This window comes from Monopterus albus, unplaced genomic scaffold (assembly GCF_001952655.1).
Source record: "Monopterus albus unplaced genomic scaffold, M_albus_1.0 scaffold27.1, whole genome shotgun sequence".
NCBI lineage: Eukaryota > Metazoa > Chordata > Actinopteri > Synbranchiformes > Synbranchidae > Monopterus > Monopterus albus.
Window position 1 is genome coordinate 2415331 of NW_018127907.1, and position 19659 is coordinate 2434989.

The 19659-nt window shown below is 39.2% G+C and overlaps 1 protein-coding gene across 10 annotated transcripts in view; it reads right to left on the bottom strand.

The window, feature by feature from the left end:
• il1rapl2 (interleukin 1 receptor accessory protein-like 2) overlaps positions 1-19659 on the bottom strand; it is a 395718-nt gene that overhangs the window by 64723 nt on the left and 311336 nt on the right. For all 10 annotated transcript variants that reach the window (XM_020595451.1, XM_020595453.1, XM_020595450.1 and 7 more), the window contains one exon: positions 7363-7437. In XM_020595451.1, the coding sequence (XP_020451107.1) occupies positions 7363-7437 (75 nt within the window). The remainder of the gene's footprint in view (positions 1-7362; positions 7438-19659) is intronic.

Genomic DNA, 19659 nt, shown 5'->3' on the forward strand with positions numbered 1-19659 from the left:
CTTTGTGACTTCCATGTTCTCACAGTTATTTCTAAGGATGGCATTGTTGGTTGGTCTAGTGAAATATCTTACAGTAGCATCTACAAGATGGATTGGCACACAATTTACAGCAGACATTCATGTTGCTAGGAGGGGGGTACAATAGTGTCGCCTTTTGTTATAATATATAATAATATGTCTGTACTGTGAACGCATAAAGATACTTTACCTAATTTCCTTTCAGCCGCCGTGAGACTCTAAACAAACTGGCACCACATCTGTGTCCCAGTTCGGGAGAGTCATCCTTCAAAGGCTGCATTTGAAAACTGATTGCATCACAGCATCACAACAAGGCCGTCCAAATTTAAAGGCTCCTTTAAATTTGGCCGAGAAATGCATCCTTCTTTCCCCAGGCAATGAGGGCTCCAAATGGTGAATCCTTTATGACTCAGTCTATCCCAAGATTCTTTGCTCACCAACAGAAATCAGAGCAGTTATCAAGGTTGCTGGATGACAGAAACAGCATGGCCCATGGTCCAGTCTTCACAGGCTATAATGGCTGCATAGGTCTCGCCTTTGTAGACTCTTTCTGGTTACTTGATAATATAGGTACTGTTCTACTCAACTATGAAGTTCTGAAATGGCTATCAGTCATAGTCAGGTGGATTATTTAGTAAAACAGATTGGCAGCAGTTTATTTGTTTTACCTGGTATAAAATCTAATGGTCCACATCAACCTGGGAGCTTATCTGGGGCGAAGCACCAAGTATATTGCTTGTTAGGTTCTGATAGTGGAAACACAGCAGTAGTGTGCTGGGTCGTGGCCAGCAAAACCCAAACAGTGGTTTTGTAAAGTTATTCCACTAAGATAGATAAGGGGCTGCCCCAGCTTTTAACATTCTTCTACCTTGTGATGTTGTGAAAACTTCATCACTAGAAAAATGTCTGTTGCATATCCTTGAATGGTTGTCACAGAGAAAAAGGTGAAAGATCAATATGGAGTTGTAATGACTTGAATAACAGTAAAGTAGAACACATCCATCATGTCATGTGAACCAATTTTCCCCCTGCTGATTAATGTGGACGTTTTTTAAATAATATTTATTTATTTGTGGCTCAACAATTGATACGTTATCAATTTTGCTTCACTGGAAACAGGCATGCTAGCCGCATTAAAATTGGAAGTCATTGGACCACAGTCATGCACACATCCTATTGAGACACAGCTCATATGTTGCCACTGACTATTCTTTGGCTCTCCCATCACATCCTGTTTTCTAGCAACAACGTAAACTACGGAAGCCTGGTTGCCACAAACTGTGCAAAATGCCACCTCAATTCTGAAGCTAGTCTTAGCAGACAATGAGTAAATTTGCAGATCCAACAGAATGCTTTGATAACTACTAATGTGACACAAAGCTCAGACTACTCCCAAATTAAAATTACATTATATAATACAAAGGTAAATACCTGATCATTCTAGGTTGCTAATCTTTGCAAAACAAACACATTAGCTTTAGATGCTAACACATCTAGAAGTAAGAATGCCACATCTGAATCAAATTTGAGTCATTTAGCTGCCTTTAACATTCTCCATCTCAAAAAGCCAAACTGATCTAACACTGGTCTTTGTTTACCATTTCTTTGTCAGCCGGGTTATGGAGGGGGGTAACAGCAGAGTTTCGGCCACTCATGTAGGTGTGTGATACATTGGTGTACTGTCATTAATGGCTGATATGAGATAATTGCAGATAAATTGGTATCAGCATTTATAACAGCCAATTAATGACAGTTAAAAGTGAAACAGAGAGACTACGCCTTCTACCGTGCTGTCAAGTGTTGCTGTCACATTGTTTGTTTTGTAGCTTCTCATTTGGCATCTCATTGTTGGGATTCCACACATCACAACAATCAGCTGAAAGCCAAGCAATTTCATCAGCCCTTCAAATTCTCATTAAGTTCCCTTGGATGAAAACGACGATATGACACTGATCAAGTCTAAATATTTGTACTATACAAGTATATAACTGAGCCTTAAAATAGGCCTCAGCTGTTTGGAGGCAACCTACCTCTTGCTGTCTGAAAGCACCTTTAATCATATTTACGTCTACCTTTCTGCCCTCTTGTTTCAACCTATTTCTCTTATTGCACCATGCTTCCTCCCACCATCATCCTTCAAGTTGTCCTATCTTCATAACATGGTTCTTTCTATTTTCTGCTTCATTTAAATACTGTGTACTGTAATTTACAACATTTACATTCACTTCCCTCCTTTACATTTCCTCTGTCCTCTTCTCATTCATTCCTTTGGTCCTATCTGTCCTTCCTTTCTTTTTTTACCATTGTTTTTCTTCCCCACTTCCTTTGCAGTTTCTCTTCCCCCTTAATCCATCTTAAACCTTCTCACTTATTTTTATTCATTTCTAAGCACCACTTTGTCAGCTTCTATTACAGAGACAGTTTTTTATTGCATAAATAAACAAATAAATCATTGTATATTATTGTTGCTGATAATTTGACGCTTTGGTGCTATTGTGCTGTATTATTCTGCTCTGAATTACATAGCTGAGGATGACTAACAACTGCAAACACAACCAGAGTCTCCGGTGTTTAGAAGCTGAAATATAAAGACCTTTCTTGCATTCCTTTCATGCTGCACCCCTCCCATTTCACATTATTTCTCTGTGACAGTTTGAAAGGGAATAATGACTTGACACATCACCATTTTAAAGCATATGAATGAAAAGTCTGAATGAGCTGGAAGAGAAAGACAAAGGGACAGTTGGTAATCAGCAGAGGGAAGACAGACAGATGAAGGAAAGTGAGATAGAGGCAGACACCTCGCAGGGACAGAGGGAGACAGACATACAGAGATAAAAACGATGGAAGAGGAAGAAGACACATACAGACGGAGAGAGAAGAAGAAGACAGAAAGCCCGGCTCCTTATCTTACCCTGCCTTTCACAGCCAACCCATACACTGGCACCTAATACAGTGTTTGTGTGGCCTGGTATTATTCATGTTGTGGGGACATAAAACTGTTCACACAGTCACACTGTGGGGACTCGACATCCTTATGGGGACAAATAGCAAGTCCCTAAAACTTAAGTCATGACATTTTAGAGTGATGATTTGATTTAAGGTTAGGGGGATGGTTAGGGTTAGGCAAGTAGTGGTCATGGTTAAGGTTAGGGTCTGTGTCCAGGAAATGAATATAAGTCAATGAAACGTCCCCTGAAGTGATGGAAACACAAGGTATGTGTTTGAATTGCTAAAAGTAACTACCGTATGAGCATGTTTCCATTTGTGTTGATGTATGCTGTAAACTCAGACTGCATCGAATGACTCTTTTTATTATCAATGAATCAAGCTATTTTTCAATCAGTTATCACTTAGTAACATGTCATGTCAACGAGTGCAAGGTAATGTTTTCAGACTTTCGTTTCGTCCAACCAACAGACACCAAAATCCAGCCACATTAAATTAACAATTCTTTAAAATAAAAAAAAGCTGACATTTCTTGCATTTGAGAATCTGGAAATGGCACATTTGGCCTTTTTGCTCAATAAATGACTTAAAAAATTGATTTAACATTTTCAAAAGTGATGTATTCTGTCAGTTGACTAATTGATCGATCGATAAATGTACACCGTGTACATTTTCAGATGTGTGTGTTTGTGTAGTTTGTTGTTATGAGGCTGTTTAATCAGTTTAATACCAACATGTATAGCATGTTGCCTCATACTGTATATGCTTATGCTAGTGTGTGCACACCTCTGGGTGATTAGGTGATTGACAGAAATGTTTTTTAAATTTTTCCAGATGACACTAGAAGTGGCCTTGTGTCCAGAGTCCTGCACGGGTCCAATTTTGAAACCCTGCACCCGCAAAGCTCCATATTGGGCCTGTTTGCACATGTTTAAACAAGGTGCACATAAAGCTGGGATGTGCTCCTGACTCATCGTATTTGGAGGCTTGCTATTTAGCACTTGAGGAAGCTTAATGATGGCAGGCATGATTGTATACAGAGGAATCACACTTTCTTTTTTACATCACATGGGTTTTAATTTGCCATGGGTTATGTGCATTTTGATGGTCTTGCGTTCACATTTATTTTTACCTTCTAGTCTACAGTCCTCACTTGGATTTGTCGACCCCAATCTTCTGACTTGCAGCAAGAAAAGAAAGCAGTTTTGGTTTGATGAAAGTTAATTAAACTTGTGATTAATGAATGAGTTAAATATGCCTCTAAAGTTTACCAAATAAACAGAATAAAGTTAATAAAATATTCCCATTTTGATGAATCAAATTACTTGATTAGTTTTCATCCTACACACATATTTATCTTCCATCCCTGGTTTAACACATGAAAGTCAGTCAGTTCAAAAAAATGTAAATTTAATAAATAAAAATGACAAGAGATATGAAATTAAAATGTGTATAAAGACAGAGAACAAACTGTACTTGAGTTACAGTATATTATTATAGCACCTACACTAATACCTTTATGTTTATTTAAAAAAATACAGTGCAATTTTTAATAAATCTGGAATTTCAGACATTTCTATACTAAGCTAGTACTGACAGTATTGCATGTGTGTTACACACCCTGAAGGTGCAGGGTGTTAAATACTCAGTGTATCAGAGGATGTGTAAGTAACTCCTCAAGCACATCATTCTTTTTTTATTTTTAATTTATATCATGCATCATTCTTTAATAATGAGCTTTTTTGACTGTCTGGTGCCTGTAGCCAATGTCAGTAAAATAACAATGAGCATAATGAATTGTCTTTATAACCCACAGCATTATAGAATAATGAGAAAAGCAGAGAAGAGAAAGGAAGGGTGTGAGATGGCAGAGAGGACAAAGGAAAAACTGAATAACACAAAGAAGAAAAGAAAAAGTAAAATGAAAACAAAGAAGTTAAGAGGAAAAAAATAGAGATGAAGAAAGGGAAGGAAAAAATCAACAAAGCAAGAGACAATGAAGAGAGAAGAGGGAAAGAACAACATAACTGTGGCTGCTGATGTCAATCTCCCTCAGGTTAAAACAAGATGACTATTAAAAATGTACCATGGGGTCACACTGTGTGTCTATACAATGTGTGGCTTACTGTGTAGCCTTGGAAGCAAGAATTACTACAACTGGTACTGGCTGTTACAGAGGACTGCTGCAGTGGGAGGCAGCGTGCTGGTATTAATTTAGACTTGAATATCTGCCACATCAGGCCCACATACCATCCCTCATAGTGAGGTGTTAGGGCTGTGATATTGCGGTGCCCATTAAAAGGTGTCCATGCTGCAATCAGTGTGCATAGGGCCTTAGGGCCTAATTGGTACTACATCAATCTGGAGTTAATGGAACACACACACACAACAAGCAAATACACACCGTCATACATCCATCCATCCACATTTCTGCCTACCGTGTTAACACTGTCAGAAAGACCACTGAACAGTGGGACACACACATGCATGCACACACACACACTGTGTTTTCATTCCTTGTGGGGACTTTACATTGACTTACTTTCATTTCCTGTAGACTTGTCCTAACCTTAACCTAACCTCATCCTAACCCTAAACCATGTTGTCACCCTAAAATTCAGTGGTTTCCTTGGACTTGGCCATCCAGGCTCTGGTCCCCACAAGGATGACCAAGTCCCCACAGTGTAAGTGTGTTAACAGGTTCCGGTCCCCATAATGTAAGTACTACAAAGGCACTTACATGCACATGAATACACACACATGCATGCACATATACACAGCTGGCAAACACCAGCCAAACAGGGCGCAACACACAATTTACTACACAAGCAAATGTTTATGAGATCCCCTCACTTTCAAAATTTGATTCCTTATTTCATTTTTAGATTTTTTTTTATCAGACCTTTCTTGTTGTCAGAAATGATAATAGGTTTTGGTTCACATTTATAATAGAAACCTCATGCTTCCATACCAGTGCTAGAGATGCTGAAATGGCAGTTTTGAGGTTGATGTACAATACATTGCCAGTCCAAACAGCCTTTTCTCTCACTCTGAAAATTGCCCAGTGAAATTGCAAAAGTGAAAAGACTTTATTTGAAAATGCCATGGTTTTGACCGTCTGCCAGTTCTAATCAGTAGATACGGCAGCATTGCAGTGCATCCCATGTGGGCTCTGTAAATGTTTTAACACTGAGTAAATTGGGCTGAATACATATCTGCTCATAAGTCACTGTTAATCGCTGACTAGAGGAGAGAAAAGAACAAAGATGCTGACCTAAGACATTAAATCTCAGCAAGCCTGGGGCTGCTGTTCTGTAGCTTCACCTGACCTCTGACTTCCCTATAGATGGAGGCAATCTCTCTACAGGGTTCAGCATGAATCTCATTATCAAGACCCCAGGAACAATGCCAGGTACTGAAGTGATTTGTGCCACCAGTCAGAGCTGCAGGTGGCCCCTTGGGCCCAAAATAACTTTGTCCTATAAGGAAGCATTACAAAGAAACATCAATAAAGGAAGTTATCCAGCGCAGTTAGAGAAAGTTCAGTGCTGTACATCAACTGTCACTGCCCAGTGAGGCATTTACTGTGTGAAAAGTAAGGGTGTGGAGTCGGGAGTGAGTGGTGGATGAGTGCATGTGACTTTTATTGCAGTTTGTGTCATGTCTGCGACCTGCAATAAACATTTGCTTTCCTAAACCTAATCCGGCATGTTTACTACACATGCATCCTCCTGAAGTGTTTTAGATGTCTAACTTTAAACATGGCATATGTGCTACATTTGCTGAAACAAATGGGCTGACATATCCAATTTCATTATATTAAAACTATGAACTATGGCTAAGGTTTTTTGAGGGCCACAAAAACTGGGCTGCTTGTGCTCTCTCTCTCCTACAAGTTTCTGATGGAGGTGGACATAGTTGGGAGTAAAGACAACATGCACCTCTAGCTAAGCCACCTGCACTGAAATCTGTTGGCAGCAACCCCACTCTCTATCACGGCAAATGGAAGAACATAAATAAGGCAGCTGCATAGAATAATGCCACAGTGTGGACCTTCTCACTGCAATCACAATGAAAATGAATAAATGTATATGTATTTACATGCATATCAAGAGGTGAAATTGAATTCTGAGCTATTAATCAAACCCTACGTTGCAGGTTTCCAGTGCAGAACAAGTACAATTCCAGCTTTAGGAGTCATTTATGCCTGAAGGTCACACTACTGTAGAAAGGCACTTGTGTTGACCGTCTCTGTTGTGAAACAAATTAAGTGTCCATGGTAAGAAACACCAGAGAACCGAGCACTTTGCACCAACGATGGAGACATTAAAAACAAGAGGACCTCAAGGATTACCACTAAGCATAAATCAATAAAGAGAAAGCGTTGCTCCTTACCAGGCGTGATTTCTATCACTGTGTCTTGTCTCTCTGGGGGGAAAAGGACCTTGGGAGGCTGAGTGGTCTGGAGAGCTGGGAGAGAATGGAACGAGAAAGATAAGGTTAGTTATCAGAAGTGAGTGAGAGTTTTAAACTAACAAGCTTTGCTTGTGGTGGACATATATCGTGAGCTAATCAATCCAGCACTGAAAAAATACACATTTAAAGGAGAAAAAATTTTCTAAATTCACACACATTGATTGTATCCATCCAACTATTAATATGTACAACTGGTTCAAAAAAAAAGAAGGTTGTCTCAGTTCTTGAAAGGAAAAATTAGAACAGTGAGTTATATAGTGTAGCAAGCACCATCTCTTAATGGCAAAAGGAGGCCTTTTCTCCCCAATCAAACCAAAACACCATCAAGCCAACAGCTCTACATTAATGCAGCAGCACTTCCTGGTTAGAAGTATGAAAAACACAGCTGTATTATCCTGATACACAGGCCACTGCTTTGTGAGGAAACACTGTTGTACCAGTTGATCACCACCCTGCAGCATCACAAACCCAAACATAGTGTGGATGCTTTACAGCATCCACACAAATATAAAGAGACTGAAGCTCATTGACTTTCACACCTATGATGCGGCTCAGTGCTCAGCTTGTCTCACCTTGTCATCTCTACCTGTCTCTTTGCAGACAAACAAGTTGATCGGTTTTCAGACACACTTTCAATTTCACCTAAATGGACATGATGCTCTTTACCGTCCAACACTATTTCCCCTCACTAAATCCAAGTGTCTACTAATCCTCTGACATGCTGCGCTAGTCCCATTCTCTTTCTGAATACAGTGCTACATGCTTATTTGTTCTGTGACTATGATTGAGAAGTTGAATTCTGGCACTGATTAGAATAAATTTGTCTTAAATATATGATCATATCTAATCAAACACAATCTATATGTTATAACACAGAGACCATTGTATTGTTTTTGTTCATAATAAACAAGTCAAATTTTCAACTGCAAACTCTGTGAACCCTAGGCTACTGACATCAACAACTGGAGTCGAGAGTTAATCAGTGAAACCAGACTGGAGGTGTGGGTTAGAGCTACCTAGACTTATGGCAAACACTGTAACATTCTGAGATTCCTGCTCACAAGAAGCATCTGTTGATGTGAACCATGGTTCACAATAAAGAGATCTCAGAAGACTTATTATCAAGAACTGTTGATCTGCATAAAGCTGGAAAGGGTTACACAGTCACCTCACAGTTTGGATATTCATCAGGTCACAGTTAGACAAAGTGTCTATAGATGGAGAAGACTTGTGGCCGCTCTGTCTAGTGGGCTTCCCCTAAAATGACTCCAAAAGAACCACCCAAAATGATCAGTGAGGTAAAAGCCAACACCAGAGTAACAACTAAAAACTCAAAGGAACAACTGGGGCTGGTTAACATCTCTATTTGGTGCATAGTTGTATGGAGCATGGTGTCTCCTTCACACCTGAAGTTTGCCACAGAGCACCTTGACACCACAACACTACTGGGAAAGTGTTTTGTGAACTGATGAAACTAAGGCTGAATTGTTTGGGAAGAACACACAGCACTGTGTGTAGTATAAAATGCTGCTGCCTCCCAACATGAAAACATCATCCTAACAGTGAAATACAGCAGTGGGAGCATTGTGATTTGGGGCTGCTTTGCTGCCTGTAGGCCTGGACAGCTGCTGTCATCGAGGTGAAAATGAATTCCCATGTTTACGAAGGTATCTTACAGGATAATGTCAGGGTGGCTGCCCAGCAGCTGAAGCTCAGGGGAAACTGGTTGATGCAGCAGGACAATGACCCTAAACACTGAGGTGAATGTACAGTACTACAGGACAACTTCATAGAGAGAAAATTCCCCTTTTGGAGCGACCCAGTCAGAGCTCAGACCTGAACCCAACAGAGACACTGTGGCTGAGCTCAGAGAGCCATTCACATCAAACATCCTGGGAATATGTCTGAGCTGAAGCAGCTCTGTGAAGAACAATGGTCCAACATTCCTCCTTAACAATGTGCAGGTTTGATCCACAGCTACAGGAGGTACCTGTGTGAGGTTAATACTGCCAAAGGAGGCTCAACCAACTATTAAATCTTAGTGTTAACTTACAGTATTTTTTCCAGCAGTACTATGACTTATTTACTGGGTTGGCTCAAAATGTGATTTAGATGAAGATAAGATTATGTTTTGTGACCAATTAATGCAGAAGACCAGGTGTTCCCAAAGCGTCCACTTTCTTTTTCTTGGCCCTGGATACCAAGACATGTAGAGTTTTTTGTAATATGTCTATCATAAGAACATTAATACCTGAAAATTACCAGTACTTACGGTAAAGGCAACAATGTATGTCTTTCCCTGGTCTGAACCAAATGAACCAGGCATGAAGCCATCATAAGAAAATGCATACTTAGCTACAGTGAATACAGTTCTGCATTCGTTCATATCCAAAAATAGGTGTTCTCCATGTTCTTATAATGCTCTCTGTTCAAATAGTGGTAACTTCTGTATCCATCAAACACAGAAACAACAGTGCTATGTGATAGAGTAAGTGACTATGGTGTTCCAAGGTGCTTCCACACCTAAAACTGTACACTACTCTGACTTAGAATGGATGTTGACTGTCCCATGTTGGTCTAAATCTTTCTGTGACTTTTCTAAAGTGATAAAAATATTAAACATTGACATTTCTTTTCTTTTGCACCTTGTACATCAGCTTTCTCTCCATGTCCATGCCTCTCTCTGTTGACTGATTGTTTGATTTGCATTCTGAAGGTTCTGCTGCACCCTTTGAAGATTAATGAGACAACCCTTCACCTTGACCTTGTCCTCTCACGTTCTGTCCTTGATTCCCATCCCTTTTTAGTAGTGTTGGGGAGTAGTGAATGACGTACTTAAACTAGTACTTTACATTTTGCAGTAACTTGCCGGTAGTTTATCTACATTCATAGTTGTGTAGTGACTGAAATAGTTACATTACATGTTTAGCTATTTTTGTGTAGTTACTACTTACTGAATGTTATAGTTTTGTATCACATGCACATTGTAAAAAATGATCAAGCTGACAAAGTAGTTATGAAGTACTTTTTCTAAGTAACTTTAGTTTACCAAACTACATTTCTCTCTTCAGTAACTGTGCTGCAGTTTAACTTCTGCCAGTGTGAAGTAATTGATAGTTTGCTAAGTTAAATTTTCAAAGTACTTTTTCCCAGCACTGCTCTTGCCCATGGATGCATAAAGGAGAATTACATTCAGAATTACGAGATGCTAAGAGGCACATTCTCTGAAAGAATTCTTCATGCTTCCAAGTACCAGCTACAGATGTATTTGCCTACACCTGCCTAAGGTTTTGGTGACTTTAAGTGAGGAGGAGGCACAGCAGGAGCAATGGTGTAGTGAGGTAATGGCACAATGTGTCTCTACATACATCCATGGCTCTAACATTCCAAACATTTGGAGCAGTCCCACAGATTTACACTGACTTGGCTGCTATTTTCCAAAGTAAGAAGTTGAAATCAAAAGCAATAATTATACTTGGGACATTTTAAGTTAGCTAAAAGGGTCAAAACATTTATACCCATGTTCTACAACCTTTGACAGTCTCACTCAAATACTGGACTTCTTTTTTTTTAACGAGGTACCTAGCTAACTAGCTAAATTAGCTGAACTATCTACAACAACAGAACACAGAATCAGAATTAGCTTGCAAAGCTGTACAAGTCAGTAAAAGCAGCAATTTTCTGATAAATCATGCTGTTAGTTGCTCATTTAGAACTATATGAAGCTACAGGAGTCACGTGACCCAGTACTGTTTTTGACCCCTCACTGTCACAACCCTTAAATCTTAAGAGCTCTGCCCAAAGGTATACATTGCTGTTTTGTGTTTTTTGGTTATAATAATTGTCCTTTGTGATATAAGGAAGCCTCCCCAGCAGAAAGGAAAGTTCAAAAATACCATCACCTTTTATACTGTAACATCTGGACCTTGTTTAACCCACAAAATTTCCAAAAATCATCCACAACACAGAATGCACAAACAGCATGTGGCACTTATTCACAAAAGCAAACTCTCTAAAAGGGAATAAAGATCACATCTGTCAGTGTTTGGGGTCTGAATTAACTTGAATAAAAATCTGAATATCAAAAGGTGTGTGGTGAATTGATGATAATGATGGGGTTGCTGTTTTACTTTTAGCACAGCTTCATAGACACACACACACACACGGATTTGAGCTCTCTGAACTTTTCATATTGGTTGCTTGTCTTGAAAATTACAGCACCCTGTTGATGTGAAAAGTGCATTTATGTCTTTCTGTGTGTGTGGGGAAAGTGCCATTAGGTTAGAGGCACTGGCTGATTACAACCCGACACTCACAGGAAGTAATGATTCACAGTGACTAATGCCAGGAACCAAAAATCACTTTAGTGTTTAGTGAGGTACAAAGGAAATGTATGGGGATAGAGAGGGAGATTGAACATGCCATAAAGGAAGGGAATTTTGGTGTGGCATCTGCTGAGTCCTTTAGTTTTATGCCTTAATCCTGGGGTTCTCAAACTTAATATTCAAAAGTCCAAATCTGATTTCCACTCAAGGTCAAAGGTCCAGAATGATTAGTGATAAGCAAATTACTTTAATTAAACTTGCTTACAACTTAAAAGCAACATACACTCATCAGCCACTTTATTAGGTACAATTGTATACAATTCAGTGCAACACTTCCACCTAAACATGGTAGTTCTTGAACCATTAAAAATCTGCCCTGCTTACACAGGGATTACATATTGTAAACTGTATGCTACTGCTAACAATGTGGCCCTTATATGATTTACAGTCTAAAGTGCCTTTTCCATCGCATGGTACCCGTTCAACTCCACTCGACTCTACTCGCTTTTGGCACCAGGAGCTTTGTTTTCCACTGCAGATAGTCCCCCCTCAGTGCAGCTGGTTGTCACAGTGATGCCACATGAAACTGCCATGAAGTCATCATCTCACGTTGGTGGCAGGACAGGCTCAAACTGCAACTATAATTTTCATCCTAGGACTGTTATTATGACACTTGTTTATGACACAAGTTTTGATATTTTTTCAGGTGACAAAATAACCATCTAGTTTTTAGTCTATTTAAGTAATGCCAATTACAAATCTGCTCTGCTTTGTCAGGGATGTGATGACTCACTAATGAGCCAGCTAGCTAGCTCTACTTAGCAAGCATGGCTGTAGCGATTGTGCTCCTATTATCACATTCAGTAACCTATGGGCCACATGATTAGACGTGATTAGATGTACGATGTGGTGGTTCATGTAATATAATGGTTATATTATATGGTAACAGAGGAATGAATGAATGAAGAAAGAGCAACTGGAGTCATCACATGTAAACATCTGGGTTCATCGGCGCCTGCATATTAATGACAAATTTCTCTGACCGATCGGTAGCCTGCAGTGTTTACACGTCACTGTTTGGTATCACCTCAGCTTGCTTGGAACCTCGATGGAGGTGATACGAAGGGTAGTACCAGGTACCATCCCCAACATTTGACTGATGGAAAAGCAGTAGAGTCGAGTCGAGGCGGTGGAAAAGGGGCTTAATACTGTCTACTGGCCAGACAAACTAATTGTCAAGACCAGATTACAAAGACTTATACTGTAGCTGTCTCACTGCAGTGCTGCTTCATGTGCACTTTGTATTTCAAATAAGATTTGACCTTTTCTAGTTAGTGGTGCAGTCCAACACATTAGGTCAGACGGGACAATTCTCACACTGACAGAATTTAAACAGAGTTGTCTGAGTTTGTTTTAGTGCCCATATCCTACTGAAACTATCACAGGGGATATAAATCTGGCATTTTCTTAAACTTAGACATGTCTGAGTGTTTGTGCATGTATGTCATCAGATATGAGATTGTCACACCAAATATGACAATCGTTCCATTTCCATTTTTGAACATTCACAACATGAGAAACTTTTCCATTTTTTAACATTTAAAACAATATTCACAATTATATCTCCATTTAGTCAACATGATGTTAATTATTCCTGTAGTGTGTCTTGTAATGTTTTGCACTGCAAATAGAATGACTTCGGCATTTTAAGGATCACTTCAGTTTGGCCTTTTGCTGCTTTCTGTCCACTGAAACTACACAACTGTTTCTGTCTCATCTGACCTTTGCCACACTGGACCTTTTATTCAGTCACAGAGGGAGACAAATCTCATTTGAGAGACATTTTGTACAAGCTCATAAGGGTTTTTTCGTAGAGAGGTGTGCACTCAAGCATGGAAGATGCAAGTACTGTGGCTCTATATTTATATCATCACAACTGGAGAATGACATCAGATGAGAGTATTGGATGAAGACTACATTAGCTGATCAAGAACACCAAACCAAAACTGATCACAACATTATCATCATCAGGAGTCAGTGGATGGCCAGAGAAAGATGACAAGCCCGTCCCTGAAGACAAGTTCTCTCGACCTCTCCCTCATGTATGATCTTCATTATAATGTGACCAGAGTTTCACACTTACATCATATTTGCCGAATGAACACTGGGATGCAGCTGAAGGCTCCATAAATCAAAAATGTATATAGAACATTTGAGATTATATTAATTTGTTAAACACTGATCATAAATTTCAAGAATCACCTTCGAGGCTCAAAATTAAAGCTTTGCTTTTTCAGGTGAGTCAGTCTCACAAAAGCCCAATGCTGACAACAGATTTTTGTATTTAAACTGCCTTTATATACAAAAAACAAATTGTGGTTGATGCTTCTTCTGTGTTTATTTTATTAATATATAATAAATGACTGTATAAGCAGCCTGCCTTATAATGCTGTAGCTGTGGGATTTCTACCATTACCATATAATTGTGCAATATCATTTTGTAAAATAACACAATAGCTGTAACAAAACTGCTCTATAATGTTTAAAATATAGTGACACAGAAATGTAAAACAGCATATTAGGTAAATACTGCAAGTAAAGGACAATATTCAAAAACTACTTAAAGTATTGGAGTAAACAAACATTTCCAGCTTAGACTAAAGTGCAGTCACAGACTTCCTGTTCTCTAAACAACAACAGTGAAAAATGTGTACATTTTGTGCTGTTCACTGTGCATAATCATACACTATATTCTGTTTATCAAACTGATTTGACCTTTTGGAGAATTAAACGTCTGACGGAGCAGAGAAGTGGGAGGCATTTATGTTTGGTCCTGATACATTCAGACTTGTATGTCATGCACTATTCACAGTAAGATTAATTTATTCCTGTCAGAATCCACTCTACTCTGACTGTGTGCAAATCGGTCACGCCGATGGTAGACTCGGGAGGGAAATTAAGGGGGTACACCATATTTGAGGAAGATCAGTCTATTTATTGACTAGGCTAACAACAGCAAGCAGCAAAGTTACCCAGATCTCTGGTAGGGCACCAACGCTCAGTGCTAGCACGTGTACTCACCAGTACATGATAACAGCCTCCATGCTCAGCACAGTGTTGACCCTCAGTGGCTAAGTCTACCTGCCAAGCTACATACCATGTGATATAAAACCATTTTTGCAATTTTGTGTTTGAGGAATTTACCTTAAGTATAATAAAATCAAACTATTTTCTTTGCTTGTATTCCTTGAAAATAATGGTAGTTATGTTATGTCATGTCATGTTGAAGCTACAATAATTACATTTACATTCACATCAGTGTTCAAGTTGTAAGAAGCTAGGATATTTTAAGTGTATCTGATTTGACTTTAAGTAACATAGAAATCCTTGCAAGCAAACAAACATAATCGCCCAAGAGAGTTACTGAAGTTAATTAAATGCTAAGGTAAAGGATATAGTGCTTTGACCATGCACAGGCCCTCACATGACCAGCTTCGCAAACAACTCAAACTTGGATAAATTTGCTTATAATAGGGTGATTATGAGTAGTTAATACTGTGTTTTATTAACTTGGTAGGAGTACTTTTGATAGAGTTTTAGGAACTGTAGCTAATATTTGTGTTTCTTCTTTTATTTTATTTGTGTTTACAAAGAGGGTCATGTGCTGTCTTGAGTTGTCTGGTTGAGAATCTTTCCCACTGGTACCTTTCATACCACAAGGCACGAACATGTCATTATTCTTAGCTGCATTTGTTTTCCAACCTATCACTTTTCTTCAGCTGCGCAGTAGCTCTGGTAAATAAAAATACAGTGTATCTCTCTTTATATCAAGCCTATCAGGTCCATGCTCCAGGCAACAACAGATTACAGATTTTCACTACTAGATCAGGAGGGGAGACACACCTGTTGTCACGTTGCCACTCACGTTAGTAGTAGCTGAAACCCAAAAGCTGATGATCTACTCACACTAATTAGTGACTTTGTTTGTGTTGTGCATTATACAAAAACAACAAGGCTGCATAAGCTCCATATGAGCCAGCTGACTTATGGCTCAAACAGAAACTATCGCGGCATGGAGATAACCATGCACACATGACACACATGTACTATACTCTCACACCCACCCACACAGGGCCAAAAGGTAAAGATGTCTAAAACATTCATGCAGAAATGTTTATGTACACACACACATGCTCACACACCCACAGAAGTGCATTTGCATTTCAGTGGGTCCATTCTGTTGATGTGCATTCACTCCCTGACTCAAAGTGCACGTACAGGCCCACTCAGCACAAACAAACACTGATTGTGACTGACTGGGAAAGTGTTTGTTTTTAATGACATGTTAACTCCCCATTCATTTAGAAGACATGAATGATTCACAAGCACACAACTCGCACTTTTATAGAAGAGGATGCACATACACACACACACAAGACATGGGTCTGCAGTGAAACTAATGTAGCAGTGGTGACACCCATTATGGGTGGAGGTTTATTTGTAACATCTCAAATAGGCATAGAATTGTCAAATATATTGATACCCATAGTCCACTCTGTTGTTTCTGCACTGTTTTTATAAGAGCAAATGAAAACAAGATGAATGTAAGAAAAGGGAGCTATAAAGGAGAAGGGCGTGGGGGGGGTGCAGGAAGAAAAGATGTACAAGGATATTAAAGAGCAGCTAAATGATTGCTATTTCGTTGGTGGACTTATTTACTTATTTATTTAACTTGAGCTTCACTCTGTATTTTATAATGGGATACTGTTGCTTAAAATAAGAAAAAGCATCTGATTATTTGCTTTACATAAAGCCAGTGAGATTGTCTTAATGCTACTATGGAGCAGACTTGACACAAGCCATGTTGGATGTAATTCCACCATGTACTTATAAAGTAAGAAGGCTGAGTCATTCTGAGCTATGAAAGCAAAAACAACGCAAAATAAATAACTAAAAGCCTCTCTGAAACAGAGGTGAATCATAGCAAAGATAAGGCAACTCCAGATTTATAGTAATGTCTGGATGGCCTTTTTCTGATGCACCACTCTTTGGAGAGAGCCATGGCCTGAGGACAGAACACACAGTGTAAGGCATGTGCGTGTGAGATCGATGGGCTTTAACGTGACCCTGGTGCAAGTGCTGAGGTGGGGGAAACATTATACCAAAGTACACCTGTCTCTGTTCTCACACATTGGCGTATGCATTGTAGATCATTATCACAGAAACCATCTGCTCAGTAGCAGTGCCGCACTGGAGGGACACCCTGATGGAGGAAACAAGCACTCTCCCTTAACTGTGCACAGAGAGCTGGATGATGAAAGGCTTAACTTAAAAATGAGAGGCTCTGGGAGGAGGGGAAGAGGGAGAAGTAGCTGATGAGCTTGTATGCGACAGGTACTAGGTGAACAAATTTAACTGGCTAAAGCCTGCAGACTAACACTTACACAGGATGTAATATCATTTTACAATGTCTTCTAGCTAAAATTATGATTATCTAGCCAAAGGTATGAAAATATTATCAAGGTAGTGTTCAGGATTAATCTTCGTCTCTTGGACATATTTTTCTATGGCTTTCTTTTTCACTTAAAATGTTGCTGTTCTAAGGCTCATTCATTCATTTCAGTAGAATGTATAAGCCTGTCAAATATCTTTACTAGACTGGTAAAAACGAATACAGCTGTTTGGAACAACTCCAAATCGTGGAAGGACTGGCTATTTAAAAAGCTTCAAATACTTGTCTTTCATTTTGTCAACACACAAAAATGATATACCTAGCACAACACTGTTGAACTGAAATGGTTTTGTGACAGAATTGTTAAATGTATCCTTTAATTTCACCAGGCAGAAATGTGCTTAATGCAGAAAGTAAAATCCAAGCCTGCTGTGAGGCTCAGTAGAAGGTTAAAATGCTCTTCAGAGGGTAACAATGAAGAATCCCTTTGGCGGTAACCCCAGAGATCATAGAAAAGGATAACAGAAAACTGTGAGAGCTGGGAAATGAAAATGAGATGAATGAAAAGAAGAATCAAAAACTAGGAAATTAGGACTAAGATAGACAATAAGCAGAGTACAGATACACACATTCTGGATCAATCCCTGATAAGCACAGCTGGCACAACCACCACCTCCATGTTTGTGTGTGTGCCTTTGTATTACTTACATTTTGGGGGCCAAAATCTGTTAACACACCCACATTGTGGGGACTCGACCACTGAATTTCAAATCACTGAATTTTAGGGTGGCAACATGGTTTAAGGTTAGGGTGCGGTTAGGTGTTAGGTTAAGTGTTAGGTGTTAGGCATCTAATAGTTATGGTTAAGGTTAGGATAAGTCTACAGGAAATGAATGTAAGTCCATGTAAAGTCCCCACAACCAAAAAACACAGGGTGCGTGTGTGTGTGTGTGTGTGTGTGTGTGTGTGTGTGTGTGTGTGTGTGTTAGAGTGAATGTATAGTTAGTGATTCTAATTAGTTGATTTAAATCAGTTAAGGGACTCTTACCTAACTGCCGCAGGTCCCACCGCCAGCCTGGATGGGAACACACACTATTTCCAGCGCGGGGGCTGGGGGGCGGCTCAACAACCCATGGAGATTTAGCTAATTATCTTTCTGCTATCTGTAGGCTATAGTGCTCTCACACTCTCCATCTCTCCCACAAAAAGCTCACACTGAGCAGGTGGAGTAACTGTCAAGACATTCAAGTGGCAAGAAATACAGAAACTTTTAAATACTCTGTTGAATGACACCCACAGTAATACACGCATACCCAATAAACACGCACACAACAGTGCAGGAATAGAAAATGGTAGTAAACAAAATATTCCATTAAGATGATTCTTCATACTGTACCAGCCTAAAGCCTATTTTTATTGCTATTGCCTTCATGGGCAGGGTTACATTTACAACTACAACAAAATATTTAACTTGGTTAAATATCTCATTACATGGATGTTATTATTAAATATCTCATTACAGGATATCATTTCAACTTGGGTCATAGTGTTATCTTTGTAACATTATGCTCACTGAGATCTGGGGATGGAACACTAACATTTTCACAGTACAGTCAGCCATAACGAAGCTGAATAGATTATTATTAACTATTTAAATGAGCAAATAAATGTGTTTTTACTCTTTAAGCATTTTGATATTACTTCAAGTAAAGGTATACAGTATGGAATTAATTGCAAAAATAAACCTATCATGGAATCTCTTTCATGATATGTGCCAGTACAGCCATGTAATACACATTATACAACACAGACTCCCTCCTGATCCTCCTCGATCTAATACAAATCAAAGGGAAATCATCATCCTAAAAACAATAAAACAGAGTGATTCATGAGTGATTGGCTGAGTACCCAATCTAGAGTCCAAACCAGGGTGGCTAGTCCAGTTTGTATTTCTCAGAACTGCAGCTTATCATTAGAGATGCAGACATTGGGTCATTCTAGTCACTATTTTCATAAGGAAAATATTTGTGCATGGGTCCACATTGCGGTACTCTGAGCTCTGATACTATTCAGCTTCTTTCTGGCTGTAGTATAGCAGCCTTGCAGGACACACTACTGTAAGCTCCACTGGTCCAGTCCAACAGATTGCAGCAATGTGAAAAAAAGGAGTAAGCACTAACAAGACAGCATGTCAGGCTAAACTGTAGGCTGTTGCCACTCTTTATATGCACTGCTGCATATTGCAGAACTTGTTGGCCTTTAAAAGCATTAAGCAGCAAAACAGAGTGACAACAAATCAGTGATTGTACATTCAGCATTAATGTTGAATGCACATTAATCTTTTCAACATTCCAAAGTCAACATTTCACAGTCATAGTCTAAAATAAATTAGAAGATACAGTACACATCTCATGTTTATTTTGTTTTCTAGGGGAGCTA